The sequence below is a fragment of the Podarcis raffonei genome, chromosome 5 (genome assembly GCF_027172205.1).
Source record: "Podarcis raffonei isolate rPodRaf1 chromosome 5, rPodRaf1.pri, whole genome shotgun sequence".
Lineage (NCBI taxonomy): Eukaryota > Metazoa > Chordata > Lepidosauria > Squamata > Lacertidae > Podarcis > Podarcis raffonei.
Window position 1 is genome coordinate 5,023,250 of NC_070606.1, and position 21,476 is coordinate 5,044,725.

The 21,476-nt window shown below is 40.4% G+C and overlaps 1 protein-coding gene across 4 annotated transcripts in view; it reads left to right on the forward strand.

The window, feature by feature from the left end:
* Positions 1–21,476, forward strand: part of PACSIN2 (protein kinase C and casein kinase substrate in neurons 2) — a 49,039-nt gene that overhangs the window by 21,223 nt on the left and 6,340 nt on the right. For all 4 annotated transcript variants that reach the window (XM_053387688.1, XM_053387691.1, XM_053387692.1 and 1 more), the window contains 7 exons: positions 828–939; positions 7,846–8,002; positions 8,981–9,216; positions 10,053–10,208; positions 11,249–11,424; positions 13,575–13,695; positions 16,636–16,757. In XM_053387688.1, the coding sequence (XP_053243663.1) occupies positions 880–939; positions 7,846–8,002; positions 8,981–9,216; positions 10,053–10,208; positions 11,249–11,424; positions 13,575–13,695; positions 16,636–16,757 (1,028 nt within the window). In that variant the 5' untranslated portion in view covers positions 828–879. The remainder of the gene's footprint in view (positions 1–827; positions 940–7,845; positions 8,003–8,980; positions 9,217–10,052; positions 10,209–11,248; positions 11,425–13,574; positions 13,696–16,635; positions 16,758–21,476) is intronic.

The following is a 21,476-nucleotide window of genomic DNA, read 5'->3' on the forward strand; positions in this document are numbered from 1 at the left end:
GACCAAAAATCCTTACTGATGCCATTTAAAATTAGAAAACAGCCTTGTCTGTTTTCTGGGGAGCCTGATTTAACTGCTGTAATGTAACCTTGCTGGTACATTGGCCCTGGGTGTTTGTATTCTGACTGCAGAAGCTCCAAGACCTGCTTGCCCCTAGACCTGTTGGCTTTGCCTGGAGACTGGATGCAAAACAGGTGACTTGGGCTTTGTTTACACATAACGCTAAACCAAACTGGCTTAATGTGAACATCCTTGCTTTCTGGGAGGAGATTGCAAACACTCTGTTTCCTTCTTGTCCTTTTTTGGTCAGTTCAGCATGGCACTAAACCTGGGTTTGGCTTATCATCCAACTCCGGGTTCATGGGTGAGCTGTCTGCTTCTTCATCACCATCTGTAGAGAAGGTTTGTTCCTGGGTACAGACTGTGGTTAAGGAGGAAAGAGCTTTACCAGCATTCTGGGTTCAGGCGATACGCTAATCCAAACATTGACTTGGCTGCAGAGGAGAAAAGTGGATGTGAGCTCCTTTCTTGGAGCCAGCATGTTTGTGCAGTCCTGGTAAAAGTCATAGCTTGGCTTACCGTGACATGTGAACCAAGCCATTAACTTAATATTTCTCTTGAGTATTTACCTCTTCTGACAGTTCAATCCTGCCAGATACGGCACTATAATATAATATAATATAATATAATATAATATAATATAATATAATATAAAGTCCTTTTTTCTCTCTCTCTCTCTCCACTGCAAACTTACAATCATATTAATTCTTTTAAAATGTGCAAGTTCAATTCTTTGTTCCGCTGATCTTTGTATTTCCTCTCTACAGACTTTGAAGAACTGATATTTACAAGACTCCGGATTGCACTGGCTGTGTAGAGATGTCTGACTCGTATTATGATTCTGTTGGAGAAGAGGTTCCTAGTGACAGCTTCTGGGAGGTAATTAAGAAAAAAAAGGAAACAATATGTTTTTTAAAAGTACAAGTAGCTATGTTGCACCATAAGAAATCCCAAAATCTGTATTAGAGCGACATTTTTATTAGACCAAGCAAAATACCATAAAAGAGTGTGCTGGCTTTTGGCTTCTCCAGAACTCATCATCAGGCTGAATGGTAAATGTGTTATGTGCCCTGACTGCTCGTGTTTGGGAGGTGGGGAAACAGCATTTTCTGGGTGGGGTTGCACTCCCTTGAAAGGAGCATCCCACAGGTTGGGCTCTGGTCCTGGATTCAGCATTCTCACTGGAGGCTCTGGTTGCCTCAGTGGCCAAGAGTGTCATTTTCCAGCTCCAGCTGGTTCACCAGCTATGGCCTCCTTTGGACAGAAATGACTTGGCCTCTGTGCTCCATGCTCTGGTAACTTCCAGGTTGGATTGTTGCAGTGCCCTCTATGTGGGGCTGTCACTGAACTTGGAAACTTCAATTGGTTCAAAATGCAACTGCTGATGTTCCACTTAGATTGCGTATAAACCCTCTTTTAAAACAGCTGTATTGGTTGTCTCTCTTTTATCAGGGTTTCAATTAATCGGTTTAAGGAATTATTGGATTCAATACTATACAAAATGTGTAAATGGATTAAGTCATATACTAGACTTTTTTCTGCCTGTGTTTTCTCAGTTCAGTATTGACTTTATACTTTACATAACAAATATTATTTATTTCTTATTGTTATTGTCTACCACCTTTCACTCTAAGGTCCCAGGATGGGTTACAACATTAAAACACAATATTAAAAACACATGAGCCTACGATTTTTATCTGCCTTGGTAACACCCCCCCCAAAAAAAACCACACACACACCCCATGTTGCTGGCAAGCTGCTCTTACAAGTTGTGTAAGCTTTGGCTTCAGTTTGTGTCTGGGAAATCTAAGGTCGGGTCTCTGTCCATTCGTAAAGCTTTCTTGGCAGCCTTGGCAAGCTACTATGTCCACTTAGCTTACCACATAAGGGTGTTGCACAGGTAAAATGGGAACTTCAGTGTAATGTAAGCCACTCTGACCTTCATAGAGGAGGAGCAGGCTAAAAATATGCAGGTTCATTAGATTTAAAATCTGTCTTCATTGGGGAAAGTAACCATTGATGGGAGTAACATTATTGAATTACAGACCTCTATTAAAGTGGTGTGCCTCTGAAAGTGTTTGGATAGATTGCATCTTTAAATTGCACTGTCATTGTCAGTCTTTCTACTGTGAAAAAGATCACATTTTTGTACTAACAGTAGATTTACCCTACCCCATATGTTTCATTCTTGGCTATTTGCGGGGTATTCAGGAGTGCCTCCCTTTTGGACCAGCTTGGTTACAGTCAAACCCAAATAGAGCTCTACCCTTGTTGCCCCTTAGGGTGGGGAGGTGAAGGAGATTTTGGAGAAGTTGTTGACTTAATTCTTTGTCTTTACCGTGAAATATTTGGGAAAGATACCTGTTTCAATTAAGCTGACTAGTGCTGTTCCACTTGTTCATTAATCATCAGAAGTTTGGGTTGAGTGGTAAAGTTGTCAAGTTTTCAGGTTTTTCTGGATAATGAAATCTCTCTAACTGGGGAGCTGACCAACAGAATGGCAATTTAGGTTTGATAAGTAACTGACGCGGGTGGCGCTGTGGGTTAAATCTCAGTGCCTAGGACTTGCCGATCGCACGGTCGGCGGTTCGAATCCCCGCAGTGGGGTGCGCTCCCGTTGCTCGGTCCCAGCGCCTGCCAACCTAGCAGTTTGAAAGCACCCCCGGGTGCAAGTAGATAAATAGGGACCGCTTACTAGCGGGAAGGTAAATGGCGTTTCCGTGTGCGGCTCTGGCTTGCCAGAGCAGCTTCGTCACGCTGGCCACGTGACCCGGAAGTGTCTGCGGACAGCGCTGGCTCCTGGCCTATAGAGTGAGATGAGCACACAACCCCAGAGTCTGTCAAGACTGGCCCGTATGGGCAGGGGTACCTTTACCTTAAGTAACTGAAACTGATGAAAGTTTCCAAACTGTCTTCAGAGGCAGCCCCACATATAACACATGACAGTAATCCTGCTAATGTTGGGGAAGGTAACAAGCAGGTAAGCTTGTGATGTTCTGCACTTGGTCGCAATAGCCATTGGCTGGAAGTGAAAGAGTTCCACAGCTCATTCCACATACCAGATGAACTTCAGAATCTATCCTTGGGATTGCTTTTCAGACTGAGATTTACAGAAATCATTTTGATATGACATAAATTGTCCGCTATTTTAAAGAGAGAGCCCACTGAATGTGTCTAAGCCCCTGGTCCATGTCAAAGTAGCTTTGTGCCTGCTGGTTATAACACAAGTAGAAACTGATACCAGATGTAGTCTACAAAATAACTAAATGGGGGAGACCTTGTGGGAAGAAACATACCTGGTGAAAAGCTGAATTTTCCTCTTTTCTCCACCAGCTGCATTTATAGATATGCTAGCAAAATCTCAAGATTCCGTTTGCCCCAAACAATATAAAAATACCGATGTTAAAAACTTAATTTCCAGCTTTCATGTTCTGCTACTAGGGATAAAAATGTGAAGGTTTTGAAGTATTGCTACATTTCATTTTCTGCTTAAGCGAACTATCGCAAGGAGGTCTTTGCCTTTGCGTATACTAAGCACAGGAAAACAACTGGTAACATCTTTCCGCTTAGTAAAAACAAAGTATGGTTAACTTTTTGGATCTTCTTTGTAAACAGTGCTTTGTTCAAATTTTGCTTGCCGGATTGCAAAGATCAAAAACTATAAAATGCTCTCAGAGGCTATTTTCCATCAGAAGCATTTGACCTGAAAACAAATGACACATTCTTTTATCTTTAGCAGCCAAGCAGAATAAATTTCCCAGTAGCTTCCCCCTCCCATCCTCAGTTATATTTGCATAGTATCATCATGGCCCATTGTTTCTTTTTTAAAACTAGATTCCTGTTTTGCAGATAGAACCCAGACTCTATTCAGTCATCACGACAGACCATGGTGCTGGCAAAACGGAATCAGAAAGTTCAAAACTATGGTGAATTACGGTTTGCAAACCATTTGTGGTTTGCTGTGATGTCCAGATTGGCAAACCATATTTACACCTGTTGTTCTACCTCCAGAAAATAATTTGCTATGACCCAAGTGCTGAGAGGATGGGATACAAAAGCAGATGAACTGGTCTGGACCATACATTGCCTGTTATTTGCACTGCAAGCTCACCCTACTGCTTTCTGGCTTGTCTGAATTGAGCCTCAGGTTCTGCTTGCGTGGGCACAACTATTCGCCTCTAGAATTTGTCAATAACTTTGCTATAGTAGGAATTATGCAGCCTTTAAATATCAGAGGCAAGTCTTTTTATTTATTTATTACATAAAAATTATATACTGCAGGATTGTAAAATACCTAAAAGCCATTTACAAAAATATAAAAACTTTTTGAAAGTTACTGAAGTGTGCTCATGATTGCATTTTTATCTCTGACTTGCATTTACTGTACTTTTCCGCGTATAAAATGAGGGTTTTTTTACTCAAAATTAAAGTTAAACATGGGGGGTGGTCTTATACATGGGTAGTGCAGAGGGGGGACGGGCGATTGGTTGCAGCCGTGAACAGGATCTTGTGATTGGGTGGGTGAATGGTGTCTGCTGCAAGGGCTGCTTTGTCAGTGGGTGAGTTATTTGCAGTTAGTTGCGGATGCGTAAATGGCTGCTTTGGATTTCTGCAACTGGGCATTTCCCCCAAAAAAACAACTCTTGTCAATCCTCTCCGAAAAAAGCTCAACAGTCTCCCCCAAAAAGCTTGACAACTCTGTGCCATCTCCCCCCATTTTCTTTAAATGGGGGGAGACTGGGACTGTGATCTACTCACAGAATGAAAAACTGGCAGTGATCTACCCCTCTTGAAATGGTGCGCAGATAAAGGAAAGAGGGAGGGGCGGAGCTGAATGCTCCTTTTGCCCCCGCGGACGAAAATGAGCCCGCGACTGACTTCTAACAACCGCGGGTCGGCCTGTCGATCGCGGTCGACCTGTTGGACATCCCTGCTTTAAATTTAGTCCCCCAAATTAGGGGGCGTCTTATGTACGGGGGGTGTTACACGCAGAAAAGTATGGTAGTTTGGCTACAGTATTTAATTACCTTCTGCCTCCCCTGCCCCACACTCTCCAAGGTCATACAAGTTAATTTCCTGTGAAGTTCCCACGAAACCTGCCTGCAGTTTGTGGAAGTTCAATCCAGGAACCACCTTCATGGTTTATAGGCAGCTCCCATTGCACTTTGAACTTAAGTGTGGCTTACATAAAGATGCCACAGGTCACCAGTGAATCTTAGCAATACAATATAAGATTTAGTAGATACCGAGTAAATAGAATTAGGGATTTGACTGTTGTGTGCATGAGGGTAGTGCTAAAAGCAGATTGTTTACAAAGGACCAAAAGGCCTAAAGGGTTTCCCCTTCTGAAAGCATCAGGTGATACTGTTCCGTATAAGCTGTGCCAGTTGCAAACGTCACTTATGATGTACCCCGTATTAAGTGGAAATACTTGCAAGTGTATTGCCAGAAGGGAATGCACAAGGACATGGTGTCCGTCTTGAGTTTGGCGAGACAACAGCTTCATTTGTAAGTGAGAATATTTGGCAGATGTATTTGTACGCTAAGAGGACTTCAAATTTCACTCCTGTAGGGAGTCTCCTGTGATTTGTGGCTGCTTCTCTCCTAAGTGGCATTGCCAATGCAGAAACTACAAGGGCTCAGAATACCTTTTAGTAGCAGTGAGAGTCTAAGCTTCACTTTCCTGCCCCTTTGAGGGTTGCCAACTGAAAAAACATTTGTATGAATTTCTTTGCCAGAAACACCATGTCTTAGTGCAAACTAGCAAATGTGCAGGCTCCTGAGCAGGAGATTGTGGCAGCTTTGCTCCTACAATCATTTTGCTGCTGTGCTATGTTAAGCCACAAGCCCGGGTTTGGACGACACACTAAGACGAACCATAGCAGCGTGCCTAAGGGCATGCTGCCTGAGGGCAGCTCTTAACTTTTATGTGGCTTTAGAGGCAGGTCTGCATGGCGGGTGGGTGGGGAAGGAACTGGATGGGGTGAGAGACCCTAAGGGGGTTGTTGCCCTGACTTTCAAATCTCGCAGAATGAAGCTGTGATAACCCCAGAGTCTTGTCCTCTGCTAGCTGCAATGAACTGGTTGACTAGGTGGACTCTGGGGAAGTAGTGAGGCAGCCTGGAGGCTCTCAGGAAGCCGCAATAAGCCTCCCCAGAGTAGTCCTATTTGGCTCCTAGGTGACTGGCAGTTAGAGACAAGCAGTGCTTTCATTCCCAGATCAGTCCTCACAATTCTGCTGCCCACCCCATACACCCTTGGAGCTGATGCCTGTGCTCTGGCATGAGGAAAGGACAGCGGACAAACCCTTATTCAGGACAGGGTAATAATAATAATAATAAATTATTATTTATACCCTGCCCATCTGGCTGGGTTTCCCCAGCCACTCTGGGCAGCTTCCAACAAAATATTAAAATACAGTAGTCCAAACATTAAAAGCTTCCCTAAACAGGGCTGTCTTCAAATGTCTTCTAAAAGTCTGGTACTTATTGTTCTCTTTGATATCTTGGGGGGGGGGGCGTTCCACAGGGCGGGTGCCACTCTGCCCTCTGCCTGGTTCCCTGTAACTTGGCTTCTCGCAGGGAGGGAACCACCAGAAGGCTCTCGGAGCTGGACCTCAGTGTCAGGGTTGAACGATGGGGGTGGAGACGCTCCTTCAGTTAACTGGGCCGAGGCCATTTAGGGCTTTAAAGGTCAGCACCAACACTTTGAATTGTGCTCGGAAACGTACTGGGACCCAGTGTAGGTCTTTCAAGACCTGTGTTATGTGGTCTCTGCGGCTGCCCCCAGACACCAGTCTAGCTGCCGCATTCTGGATTAGTTGTAGTTTCCGGGTCACCTTCAAAGGTAGCCCCACATAGAGCAGGCAGGTAGGGTCTCAGCCTGCGTACCAGGTGGAGCTGGTAAATAAGCAGCTATCCTATCTTTAAAAGACATCTGAAAGCAGCCCTGTTTAGGGAAGCTTTTAATATTTAATGCTGTATTGTTCTTAACACTTGATTGGGAGCTGCCCAGAGTGTCTGGGAAAACTCAGCCAGATGGGCAGGGTATAAATAAATTATTATTATTATTATTATTATTATTATTATTATTATTATTTAAAAAAGGCAGTGTTGTCTCTATGGAACAGCCTTGATTTTTAAGATCTTTCTTACAGACTGTGCTCTAGGCTCTGTCTTATATGAAAAATATGCTGCTGGTTACAAATAAGGCCAGCAACACTTCAACATTCCTAGCTAGCTCAATTGTTCATCTGAATGTAACTGTTTGATGATGATGATGATGATGATGATGATTTTACAAAATTACAGAACTCTGGTAAGTATGTCAAGTTCTAGGTGTGTAAGGGAATTGGATTTGTTCCTCAATAGGAAACACAAATAAAACATTATTAGGAAAGGTGATTGTGGTACTTTAAGCTGGCTTTCTTAATTGATACCAGGTGTTCCTTAGATAAGAAAATGCCTACCTTTTTAACACATCAAGTGCAGCAAGATTGCTTATAGCTAAAAATTGGAATTCTTTCAAATCTTGACTCCTTGGTGCATACCGAATGTATTTAGGAAATATTTCACTGTATTCAGAATCATGGTCATTTAATAGTATTTGATTATTTGTGATTGGCATTACAAACTGATTTTCAGTACAAGTTTCATTTTTGTAATTAACCTAAGAATGGTTGTCACGTTTCTAGGAACAGAAAAACAATTGGCTTCCATTTTAAATAAGAGGTTGGATTTGTTGTCGTTGATGTGTTTATATAAATGTTTCTGTCTCTCTTTTTAGGTTGGAAACTATAAGCGGACAGTGAAACGCATTGATGATGGTCATAGACTTTGCAGTGATCTGATGAACTGCATTCATGAGCGTGCAAGGATAGAAAAGGGCTATGCACAGCAGCTCACTGAATGGGCGAAAAGGTGGAGACAACTTGTAGAAAAGGGTAAAGGGAACTTTTGTCTATTTTGCATGTTTATGTTTTCTGTATCGATGGCAGTGTTCAAGTCCACTTAATTACTTAGGAGATCTTAGCGGGTTAGTAGGAAGCACTGAAAAAAGTGCAGTAACCCTGGATACCATCCTTTTTCAAAATGTCAGTGAGTAGCTGTTTGTCCAGATTTCAAAATCTACCTAACTTTTTTTTTAACACAAGCGATTTGGTAATTTACTTGAGTCTAGCTATCCTTAATTAAATTAGCCCTCTATTTTAAAAAGAAATAATAGAACCCAACAAGTTATGAAAAACACAAATATAGGTCCTGGACTTGATTTCTAAGAAGGTTTAAGAGAGAAAAATAGAGTGAATGCAGGTTCAATCATAATGCGTACCTAAAAATATATACCTGTTATATCCTTGGAACAAAGGGTTCCCTGATTCAGGGATTGATAATTAAAGAGTATTTAAGTTTATCTGACCAGTGTTATGGTGTTGCTGCTTAATACCAGGTTGGTGTTATAGGATTTGTCATATAGGGTTTGATCCTGATTGAAAGAACTGACCTAGCCTGCATTACCGAAATCTTGGTGGGTGATCTAGAAGGCATTGACCATCCTCCTGCCTTTCAGCCTCTTTGCATGGTCTCAGATGGTGTGTTAAGGACCCCCTGGCTTGTTCTGGGGAACCACAATAGAGACACTAGGTGTTGTCAGGCCTCTGTATGTTCACAGTAAACCATTAACTGCTTTATTGTGAAATGAATGTAGTCACTATAGTCCAGGCTTCCTCAACCTTGGCCCTCCAGATATTTTTTGGCCTACAACTCCCATGATCCCTAGCTAGCAGGACCAATGTTCAGGGATGGTGGGAATTGTAGTCTCAAAGCATCCGGAGGGCCGAGGTTGAGGAAGCCTCCCTTAAAAACTCAGGATAGTGTGAGAAAAATGACTTCATTTGCTGCTTTTTCCCCATCTTTGTGATCAGGGCCCCAGTATGGTACCGTTGAAAAGGCTTGGCATGCATTTATGTCTGAGGCCGAAAAGGTGAGCGAACTACACATAGAAGTAAAAAGTGCCCTAATGAATGAAGACTTTGAAAAGATAAAGAACTGGCAGAAGGAGGCATTTCACAAGCAAATAATGGGTGGATTTAAGGAAACCAAAGAAGCTGAAGATGGTTTTAGGAAAGCTCAGAAACCATGGGCCAAAAAGCTAAAAGAGGTAAGTGATTGTTATGTACTGGGTGTTCCTTGCAATTTTGTCCACTATTCCACCTCTCTGTGCTCTTGTATCCATGCTGCATTGGGTGCTTTCACATAGAATCCTAGAATTAAAGTGTTGGAAGGGACCCCAAGGGTCATTTAGTCCAACCCTCTGCAATGCAGGAATCTCAGCTAAAGCATCCAGTACAGATGACCATTCAACCTGTGCTTAAAAACCTCCAGTGACGGAGAGTCTGCCACCTTTTGAGAGAGCCCACTCTACTGTTGATCATGTCCCCTCCTTGCTTTCTCTAGGAAAATTGCGGCCAATGCTCATTTCCCTCTGGTCTTAAAGCTACAGAGTGCCAAACATGTGCTTAAGTCCTTGACTACAAGTTTTTGTTGTATCTGTAGATTGGAAGTCTCATTTCCGTCTTGTATGAGCCAACAATTCTCCATTGTTTCTGTGCTGCAGGAATGCTTGCAGGGTAGCTGCTCACACATATGCTTTCCCCCTGCAAACATATATACTGCCTTTTGGGTATCCAGGGGCAGGGCCAGTGGCTACCTCATGATGGGGGCAGGACCAGCAACAGGGCTGTGTTAACTACACAAGGACCTCTTCACGTGTGTAAGGTGTGAAAGGGTATTTATTGGCGCCTCAGTTTGGCTCACTGTACACAAAAGTACGCAGTCACTGTACTTTTCAGCAATATAATGATCAGGTTATCTGAACATATTTTGATACCTCCTTAAGTCCTACAAGAATATTTCCCCTCAAACTTTCTGATCTATGGTGGGTGCTTATAGTGATTCTGTACAAAGATGAAATTATTGTTAAAACATGTCACTTAGGTCGAAGCTGCTAAGAAAGCATATCATGTAGCCTGCAAGGAAGAAAAGCTGGCCGTATCCAGAGAGACTAATAGCAAAGCTGACCCAGCCCTGAATCCAGAACAACTGAAGAAACTGCAGGACAAAGTTGATAAAAGTAAACAGGATGTGCTTAAGGTAAACTGTGTGTTACTCTGAACACGGAACTTTAAAAGCATTTCTTCCAGGTGGAAAAATGGAAATACTACTAGGTATAAGTGATCCCAGCACAAGGGTAAAAAATGGTCACCTTCTGTCTCATATTATTAGTATCCTTATTCTATTCAAATTAGGGTATTTGGAGCGTACATGTGCACACTTTCACTCTCACTTGCTGTTCAGTTGTATGAAGTGTTCTTCTCTCCCTGTTGCATTCTAGATATGCCAGTGGCATTTTGCATTTTGAACTATGTATTGCACCTCTGAGAGTGCTCCAACAATTCTTTGGTGAGAGAGCCCCAGCAGAGATTTGAAATCACAGAACATGCAGCAAAGGAAAGCATGGAAATAGATAGTCTGTTAGACCTTTCAAATTCCCCCTTCTAAGTTGCTTCCAAAGTTACCCACTTCCATTAGCATAGAAAAAGCCCACATGTTAAACATGGCTTACTTAGACACTCTTCAAAGAAAAGAGCAGCAAGAAAAGACATAGAAACACAAAGATAGTTGGTTCACATGGTGGAAAGAGAATGATGATAGAAAGTGGAAGAGCGAAGAGTTTGGGAGTCTTTCCTCCCAAGGTGAGGGTGTCTTTCCTAGCTAAGCCTGGCATGACTGCTTCCTCTATGGTCTTAACCCTTCCATGCATGAATTAGAGTTAAGCATGTTGGTTATATGAGGCTAATTTGTTCCACAGGATGAAGGGCTATAGATATTCAAATTTTTATTAATAATAGTACATGATGATAAACTATGGTTTATCACACAGCCAGAGACTGAAGTGAGGCAGTCAACACCCAATTAGAACTGTGCTAATGGGAGACAGGTTGCCAAACTTGAGCCAGGATATTTTAGTGGCATCCACCTGTAGACCTAACCTTAGCTTAGCTCTTCCGGGTCACCTGTGAGCAATCCAGTGCAGCAAGGTTAGTCTTGCCTGTGCCATAGCCAGCTTGGTCAGACGTAGTTCCCCAATTAGCTGATCTGATTTGGATTTGTTTGTTTGTTTTGTCTTTAAGACGAGAGAAAAGTATGAAAAGGCTCTGAAAGACCTGGACAATGCAACACCTCAGTATATGGAAAATATGGAGCAGGTTTTTGAGCAGTGTCAGCAGTTTGAGGAAAGACGTATCCGTTTCTTCCGAGAAGTGTTGTTGGAAGTTCAGAAACATCTTGACTTGTCTACTGTTCCAGGGTAAATGTGTAAGATGAAAGCCATTGCATACCAAAGTTGTATTCGTGTGAAACAGTATAACAATAAATTATGCTAGCATCGTTCACGATTTAAAGAATATAGAATTGGGGTGACATAACCTATATTTAAACATTTTTCTGTTGAATTTACTGACTTCTGAGGAGGTTTATAGGAGGACATGATTTTCACAAGCTAGTGATTGTGACTGGCTTCATTTTAAAAGCTACCAGTGATTTTTCTCTTAGTGTTTTACTTAAAGAGATCTTAGTTGATTTGGTTAAATCTACATAAATTTGAAGATTCAGTAAGAAACAAAAGCCTTCTTAGGAAGCATTCACCGTCATGGGTGTAACCCTCCTTTGTGAAAGAGAAGGGGCTTCCAAAAAGGGGTCTCCTGCTCGCAGTTTTGTTAGCACTTTTTGAAAGAAAACATGATGTCGACAACCTGGGAACAGAATGGTAAATATTAATTAATGTGATTTATTTTAGTTTAGAGTGTTAACAATACTAAGAGGCTTATTAAGGAATAAGTAAATAATAAAACAGAAATAAATACAATAATGATAAATAGTATTAAATGCATATGCTTTATAACATTATGATAATGGTCTACCCCAAATTTTATCCTCATAACATTCCCAAAAGGATTGTTTGTTTGTTTGTTTGTTTATTACCCCACCCTTCACCACAAGGTCCAAGAATGAGTTACAGTAGTTTATTTATAGAATATTAAGATCGGTTTTAAACAAATACAACCCAAAGGTGAATCCCCAATGTGGGAGATATAGGTAGACAGAGTATTTTATTAAAATACGTTTACTAAAGTAATTAAAATAATTCAAAAAATTAAGCAGGGCAATGTTCTAAAGGCTTTTAATAGATTATCAGTTAGACGGTTATAAAGATCAACTTGAGTGAGTTTATGATAATGGGAGGGTAGAGCAGGCATAGGCAAACTATCTCAACCTCGGCCCTCCAGATGTTTTGGGACTACAACTCCCATCATCCCTAGATAACAGGACCAGTGGTCAGGGATGATGGGAATTGTAGTCCCAAAACATCTGGAGGGCGAGTTTGCCTATGGGGTAGAGGGTATTTTCTCTAGAAAAGCATCCAACTTCTCTTGGCGTCAGCCTCTTTCTGTCTTCACGATTGTTAGTGGTGAAGTACTGGCCGCAAAACGGAATAATTCCATATAGCTTCTAACACACTTAGGCACAGCGCTAATCTTTCCAGGAAGGAAAAACTAATTGTATGATAGTGTTATATACAACCTACCCTATCCCCAAAGACAGGTAGGTAAAGAAATTAACTCTTAAATACTTCTAATTATAATTGGTCAGTGAAAGATCCCCTTGCTCACACCCAGCTTCAAAGTGTTTTTTCCAAATATTATTCATCAGCTGCTTATACTCCTCTAGAAAATATGTTTAACAGCTAAAACACATGCACCAGATTTATTTATTTTTTGCTTATTATTACTTGATTAGACTATAAAGTAAACTTCTTATTTTTAGGATTTTTCTCCCCCTCAGTTATCAGAGTAAAATGGATGCAGGTATGTTGCTAGACTCAGTTTTATCGCTGAAGTGTGCAGTGCAGTAGTGCAAGCACTGACCCAATCTCCTTGTTAGTAAAAAAAACAGCCTGTGTGTTAAACATTTGTCAAATGTTTCTCTCTGCTAGTTCGTATTTAAGTAGTAATACCAAATAGTAAGTCTGTTGGTGCTACAGTGAAATGCCTAGTAGATGTGCCAATCTAATAATAGAATTCACCTTGCCCTTGGGAAATACTCTCACAATAAAGTTTGCACAAATTTTACAGTTGATCTGGTTTGTGTTTTCCATCCAGATTGACTAATGTGGGTTGAAGCAACAAAGCTCTCTCTCTCTCTTTTAGCTGATGATGAATATGTTTAACTGCACATAAAAGGTTAATATTTTTGTTAAAACACTGGTATGAAAATATTCATCAGCTGTTTATAGATCTGATTAAAAAGGTATTGCTCCTTTTTCTATCTACTACATGTCTGAATTGTACCGAACTTCAAGCAGACATTATGTAATAATACCTAGGCAAAACATTGTATAGCTGAAACTTTTCTGATTTGCTCATTGCAACTTCTAAATCAGCATGTATTACTTAACAGCTATAAAAATATCTATCGTGAATTGGAGCAGAACATCAAGGCAGCAGACACTGTTGAAGATCTGAGGTGGTTTAGAGCTAATCATGGTCCAGGCATGTCCATGAACTGGCCCCAGTTTGAGGTAAGGACTTGATCTTCTCTTGCAGCCTTTTCCTGGTGGGACCACAAAATGGTGCTGCAGCCTTTTCTCTTGCAGCCTTTTCCTGGTGGGACCACAAAATGGTGCTGCCATGCCCCCCTCAATGGGGGAAAAGGCACCTCCATCTGCCCTGGCTGCCACACTCTCACAGAGGGAAGCTTTTGGTGACTTCTCTCTTTGGAATGGATGGGAGGAGGGTGGCTGTCATCCAGGGAGATGTGGGTATGTTGAAGGAGGCATGTTCAGTGGAAGAGAGGCTATGCTAGTGCAAAGAGGAACTGAGTAAGAATAGTAATGTTGAAATAATAATTACTGGACAGGTACCATAGGAGGGACTGGTGGGCAAAAGGAAACCGCTGTTGTAACGTTTCTGTATTCAGAATTAGCCAGCAGTTTTATGGTTCAGGTTGTGACTTAGCCAGTTGAGAGATTCTCCTTCGGAATCTTGATCATGTTTGGCTCACGTTCCTATTTGGAAGAATACACTAGGAATGAAATAAGTGAAATATTATCCTCATGTTGCTGTTTTGTTTTAAAGAGGTGTGAAATCTATGTCCTTTTTAAATGGCTTCCAATACAAATGCATTGTAGCATTCAGCGTAAGCTAAACCAAATCTTTTTACCAAAGACCCTATGTGAAAAAAGCATATAAGAAATCAAAGTGCTGCCATGTGCTATCAGGATAATATTAGCAAATTATTACTGCCTTGGTAATGTTTTTTCATTGTGAGCTAGAATATGCAAATAGCAATTTAACATTGCTTTATGCTAATTTTTTTAAAAGACTGTTGTAGGAAGGTTATGTAGTTGCAGATATTTACATTTCTGGCAAGAGAACTATGGATTTATCTTGCCTGGACTCAACCACAATTGCACTTTAAAAATTCCATTTTGAAATTATTATAATTTATTACCCACCTTTGCCCTAAGGCCCCAGGGTGGGTTACAAAAGTAAACCAATGTTTAAAACATTATTTAAAATTAGCTGGATTGATAAAATACTCTTCAGTATTTCTAGTATTCTTCTTCCTGTTGGAATAAAGCTGGAAAATGCATTTAAACTTAAGGCTTCAATCTTTTGCACACTTACCCAGAGTAAACTCCACTGAATACAATCAGGCCTACTTCTGAGTAAACACTCTGAGAACTGTGCTATAAATTATACTAATATATGTTCTGTATGTATTCTGTGTTGGGTATGCAATTGTGAAGCACTATCCAAAATGGAAATTACATGTTATAGATGTGATGTTATAGCTTGTTTTCCCATCGGTTCTACTGTTCTAATTTGTTTGCATTTAAATTTTTTGCTTTAAACTCTAAGCTGGAAGATTCTTCTTTTTTTAAATGAATGTCAGGCTTTAAAATGCTTAAAATAAAATGCTGTCCTAACAAATATTGTTTGTTTATTTTTCATGCAACAAGGAGGAAGTAAGTTTTTCCCCAGATTTACTTACAGCTAATTCTATAACTCAGACTGCCTAAATGGTCATGAAAACATGTCAAATGACATGAGCTATTTGTACAATTTTCAGCTTTTTTATGAATGGTTACTTCCTGTGTATGTAATTTTCTTTGCTACTTAGAAACAATTTTCAGTTAAGGAATTTTAATTTTGTCCAAGGATTTAAGAAATAATTTGAATTAAGGTAGTTTGGAGGAAGCAACAGCTGTGAGATCAAAGCTTTTCCAGAAGCTAGAGTTTTTGTTGAGAAAGTAAAACAGAAAGCTAGGTTAGCTCATATTTAATTATATACTGCCTTTCTGCCAAGGCACCCAGAAACGGCATCCCAGAGTGGGAAGGTGTGGAGATTGATGAAGAATAAGGCAGCACTGATTCAGAGAAGGCTGCATAGTGGAGCTTTGGCATTTCGTGTGAGGAAAGAGGGACATGCAGCGGTAGAAGCTGGAAAGTTGCAAGCCCTTTTGAGCGGGGTTTACCATTGCAAAGTGCTGCACAGATACACTGATGATCAGAAAACAGTGGGTTAGCTCTTTGCTTCCTTCTGCTCTGTCTGAAACAGAGAATTGCTAGTGTCAGGATAGGATCCAGGAGGTTGAAAGGGAACACTTTCCTTGACCACAGTGAGGCTTTACTGAGTGTAGGGATGCAGAAAATCCACCCAAAGCTGGAAGTCAAGTCAGACTATATTTATCCCAGCCAAACCCTCTGAAATTGCTTAAAATTCAGAGGTAGAAAAATGGGCTGGGAATTTGAAAAGCTGATTGGGCAGAGTGCCTCCTCGCAAGGTAGCCCTGGATTCATCTGATTTCAGGCATTTAACATCAGTTATAGTTTAGGAAACAAGGGCTCTCCAAAGAGTGAAGTAGTCCTGAAATGACCATTTTCGGGTGAACCTTAACAGAAGGATTTCCTTCAGGTGGTTTATTATGCTACAGTGCTACTTATAAGGACTCTTAAACTTTACTCTCCATAGCCAATTGGGCAGCAATGAAGTGTTGCCTTGACTGAACTGGGAAAAGAAGGAAGATTAAGCTTTAGGAATTCCAGGGAATCCCAAGCCACAATATAGAGTGGGACATTAAGAAGCTTGTGTCAGCGGGAACATGGGGCAAAGGCATTTTGTCCTTGTTTGCTAGATTTTGCCAGTTTATGTTCCCTGACAATGAATATCTCCAGGCTAAGGTTGACAGGGTGCTTGTTGTTCTTCTTTTTATACCACCCTTCACCCAAAGATCACAGGGTGGTTTACAATATAAAAACTCAAAAATACATACCATGATAACAAGCAAAAGCAATAACCCCCTCAGTTATTATTAGCTATAATACAGATATGAATGACTTAAGACTAGAATCAGGGTTAAGACACACAAAGGGCATTGCCCCTTTGACCCAAGAATGGGGGTTGGTCTCTGGAAATAAGCTGATGCAAAACGCCTTTTCTCACTTACATTTTCTAGGACTGGTCAGCTGATCTGAATCGCACTCTTAGTAGAAGAGAGAAGAAGAAAGCTGCAGATGGGGTAACTCTGACGGGTATTAGCCAGACAGAACCAGTTCCACAGCACAACAAAAACAGCAGGTACATGATCATGAGCCCATTATCTTTTACCACTAATTGCTAAGTATCAAATGGTCCTATTTTGGGTTATACTGGAAATATGTAGTTTTGGAAAATTAGGCTTTATTCAGACCTATTTCCCCATAAGGAGCGATTGGGAGTGGGTTTGAGCTGACATGTTTATTCCTGGGCCCCTCTCCTGCTCCTTTACTATGTGAAGAAGTGAATGACTGACTGAACTGGGAGCTGTTGCAGTAGATTGAATATGGGATTTTTATTGACCCTGGAAGGTTGATATCTTGAAAACATCTCTAACTTCCCAGAGCCAGGAAGTCACCACATTCTGGAAAACATGCTTTTTCTGGTTTGTTTGAAACGTGGGTAGGAGAGCCAGAACCCTACTCTCAGTCTCTTGCCAAAGTTGGGTTGGAATTAATGTCCCATCAGAACTGTAGAGAAGCAGGCATACATTCATTTAAAATCTAAATAAATAAATAGGACTTGTTTTGGCAGTCAGTTTGTCAACCAAACTAAACAGTGGAGTCTTAAAATTTTTGATTAGATTCCAGAATAAGGCAAATAAGTAGTAATCTGTGGAAAAGAACAGACTTGCAACAAATCGATTCAACATTTGGCCTTGTTGAAAACAGATGGAGGTAAGTTTTATATTGAGTCAGAGCAGTAGCTAGCAGGAAGTTGTATGCCCTGACAAAATACATTCCCATGCTCAAAAGCTGGGTCCTCATTCTACGCTTCCTAACTATAAGTCTGTTTAATTGGAGATCCTAGTATCTTAATGCATATAGTTTACAAAGCTGTAATCCAGGGATAGAGAACCTCGGGCCTGGGGCCATCTGGCCCTCAGGCTGCTCCCCTGGCCACATCCCTTACTAGCTGTGCTTTGTGCCCAACTGGGATGTTCTGGCCTGGCTGACATGTGTCATTGAAGGCCATTAATGCCTCTTGCTTGCCTGGATGGACAAGGTGAATGTGGAAACCTTTACTCTGGTATGGCTGGAATGTAACCTACTGTACAAAGGTAAGTGTTACATGCATTGCCTGTGGGTCCTGGAAGGTAGTCCATGAAGAAACTGAGCACTGGTGTTGAAACAAGCTCCCCACCCCTTCTATAGTCTCCTTAGTGCCTATACATAAGACCTGTTATGAGAAATTTGGCGTTGGTCATTCACTTGTGAAATTGCTTAGAACTAGGTATAGCTGCAGAATAACACAAGCTTTAAAGAACTTTTAGTACAGCTTTGAAAGGTAGCATCTGTTTCTGGGATTTTTGTAGTTAAAGTTTGACCCGCTGAGGTAATAGATAAGGAGTAGTGAATTTTTATTTTATTTTTAGCTCAAGGGTTGTGTTTCTTCATAAGCAGTCTTCATGGGGTGGGGGTGGCATGTGGCACTCTAGGCTATGTTGCAGTTACACATCAGGTTTCTGCAGACAATGCTCTCCACCCAGAGGGTTTAGCACATTTCAAGGGCACATTCTGGCCAAGCAAAAGTTCTCAAGGAGGCCCAGAGCTGAGCTGGTGGTGAGGGATGTGAAATGGGGAAAGGGCAAGGTAAAAGGGCCCAGAGTGCCACCTCAGAGTTTTGCGTTCCAATAATGTTTTATGTCTGCTCCACACCTCATACAATGATTTTCTAATAGTATGATTCAAAAACCCTCTGTGCATTCTGACCTTATCATACCACAGGTAGGCGTGCCACCCGAATCTGTTGTCAAATCCCCCCAAATTCAATATATCTGAATTATCTAAGGTTATCCATCCTCTCAACCAACAAAAACACGCCGCCTCGTAGTAAATTTTTAGATCTGGCAGGGAAAAACCGCCTCTTTCTTTTGCATCTGTGAATATTTTATATTTAATTCTTGGCTTTTTTCCCTGCCAGATAAATTTGGACAATCTTCTTTGCCATACGTTAAATTGTTTTGTTCCACTGATAACCGGAATTGTCTGCAATGAAAACAACAGTCTTGGTAACACATTCATTTTGATAGCTGAGATTCTACCCATCATTGATAATTTCATTCTCGTCCATATCTCCAGATCTCTCTTCACTTCATTCCACACCTTTTCATAGTTGTCTTTAAAGAGGTTTATGTTCTTAGATGTGAGCCAGACTCCTAGGTATTTTAACTTTTTTTCTATCGACATACCTGTCTTTTGTTCTCCTATTTCTTTACTGTCCAAATTTTTAGTTAATATTTTTGTCTTATTTTTGTTAAGCTTAAAGCCTGCTAATTGCCCATACTCTTCAATCTTTTTCAAAGCTTCTATTGCACTGGACATAGGTTGTTCTAAAGTCAAAACAACGTCATCGGCAAAGACCTTATACTTAAATTCTTTTGAGGCTACACCAATCCCCTTTATTTCTTTTGTTGCTTCTATTTTCCTCAACAGGACCTCTAGTATTGTTATAAATAACAATGGCGATAGCGGCCCCCCCTGTCTGGTTCCCTTTGTTATCTCAATTTTGTCTGTGAGGTTATTATTAATTATCAATTTAGCATATTGTTCCGAATAAATAGCCTGAATACCATTTAACATTTTTTCACCGATATCCATAAATTCTAAATTTCTGTTCATAAAATGCCAAGACACATTATCGAATGCCTTTTCAGCGTCCAGAAACATTAGGGCGTCTTGTTTGTCTCTCCTGGAGTCCAGATATTCCATTATATCAATTATATTTCTAACATTGTCCTTCATCTGTCTACCAGATAGAAATCCAGTTTGGTTCTTTCCAATGTCCTCTCCCAATACATCTTTAAGTCTATTTGCCAATATACTGACGAATAATTTGTAATCATTATTTAGGAGTGAGATTGGCTTATAATTTTTCACCTGCCTTAAGTCCGTGTCTTGTTTGGGAATTAGTGTAATATGGGCTTCTTTCCAAGTCTCCAGAATTTCCCCCCCCCATTAAAATGTTATTCATTACCTCCATTAACGGAACTGACAGTTGTTCCACGCATTTCTTATAGTATTTGGCTGTCAAGCCATCGGGTCCTGGTGCCTTTCCTATTATTTCTTGTTTTATTGCTACTTTTACTTCATCCACAGTAATAATGGAATTGAGTTGGTTCTTTTTGTCATTGGTAATTTTCTGCAACCTGTTCTTTTCCAGAAATTCTTCTATTTTTTCCTCATCTTCTTTTTCTTTTTTATATAATTGTTTATAGAATCTTTCAAAATTCTTCCTTATTTCTCCTGGATTTTCTATTGTTTTCCCTTCCACTATTAGTTTTGTTATCGTATTCTGCTTTTGTCTCTTCTTTAGTTGCCAGGCTAACAATTTTCCTGGTTTATTTGCTAACTTGAAGCTTCTCTGGTTTAAAAAATTAACTTTCCATTCGATCTCTTGTTTATCAATATCAAGAATTGTGTCTGCAACATTTTTATGATTTGTTTAGCTTGGCTATCTTTTGGATTAGTTGCTAATTTCTTTTCATTACATATTATCTGTTTTAACAACTCTTCTTTTTTCTTCTCTCTCATTCTCTTTTGAATTTAATTCTGCTGTATCCAAAATCCTCTTATTATAGCCTTTGAGGCATCCCATACCACATTAATGTCCACTCCTTTATTTAAATTAAACTCAAGAGTTAATCTTTCAGTGTCTTTTGTGCTTTTCCCAATATTATCTGGTTATCTAGCAACCCCTTGTTCAGTCTCCACCTAAATGAAGTCTCCTCCTTAACTTTCAACTCCAGTGTTGTCGCATTGTGATCTGACATAGTTTTTGGAAGAATTTCAGATTTTATTATTCTCGTTGCCAAATCTCTGGAAGCCCATATATAATCAATCAGACCAGCACTCTAATTTGGTTCTGAGAAGTAGCTATTGTATTTTTCGCTTTATAAGACACACTTTTCCCTCCTAAAAAGTAAGGGGAAATGTGTGTGCGTCTTATGGAGCGAATGCAGGCTGTGCAGCTATCCCAGAAGCCAGAACAGTGAGAGGGATCGCTGTGCAGCGCTCCCTCTTGCTGTTCTAGCTGCTGGGATTCAGAATATTTTTTTTCTTGTTTTCCTCCTCCAAAAGCTAGGTGCGTCTTATGGTCTGGTGCGTCTTATAGAGCGAAAAAATATGGTGCCTTGTTTCTGAAGTGGGTGTTTTAATCTCCATGTGTCTATTAAATCATTATTTTCCACCAAAGTGAAAAATGTTTTGGGCAGTTTCGTTACTTTTTCCTTTCTGTTCTATCCATCTCTGGGGAAACTACCCCATTAAAGTCTCCCATTATTAATATTGTTTGGTCCATAAAATCAAACAGCTTCTCCTCTAGTTCTTTGTAAAAGTCCGCTTTTTTGTCATTCGGTGCATAGATTCCCACCATAATTAAATTTTCCCGTTGTGCTATCATTTCCACTGCTATTATCCTTCCGTTATCATCCTTAAAAATCTGACGAGATTCATATTTTTCCTTTATATATAAGGCCACCCCTCTTTCTTTACTGTCATCTGCTGAAATATATCCCTTCCCTAGTCTTTTATTTTTAAGAATTCTTTCAATTTTTTTTGCCACATGTGTTTCCTGTATACAAATCACTGTATTTTTCGCTCTATAAGACGCACCAGACCACAAGACGCACCTAGTTTTTGGAGGAGGAAAACAAGAAAATAATATTCTGAATCTCAGAAGCCAGAACAACAAGAGGGATCACTGTTTTCTTCAGCGTCTCCTCCAGGGCTTGGGTCTTTATCCTTACCTCTCCCAATTGGC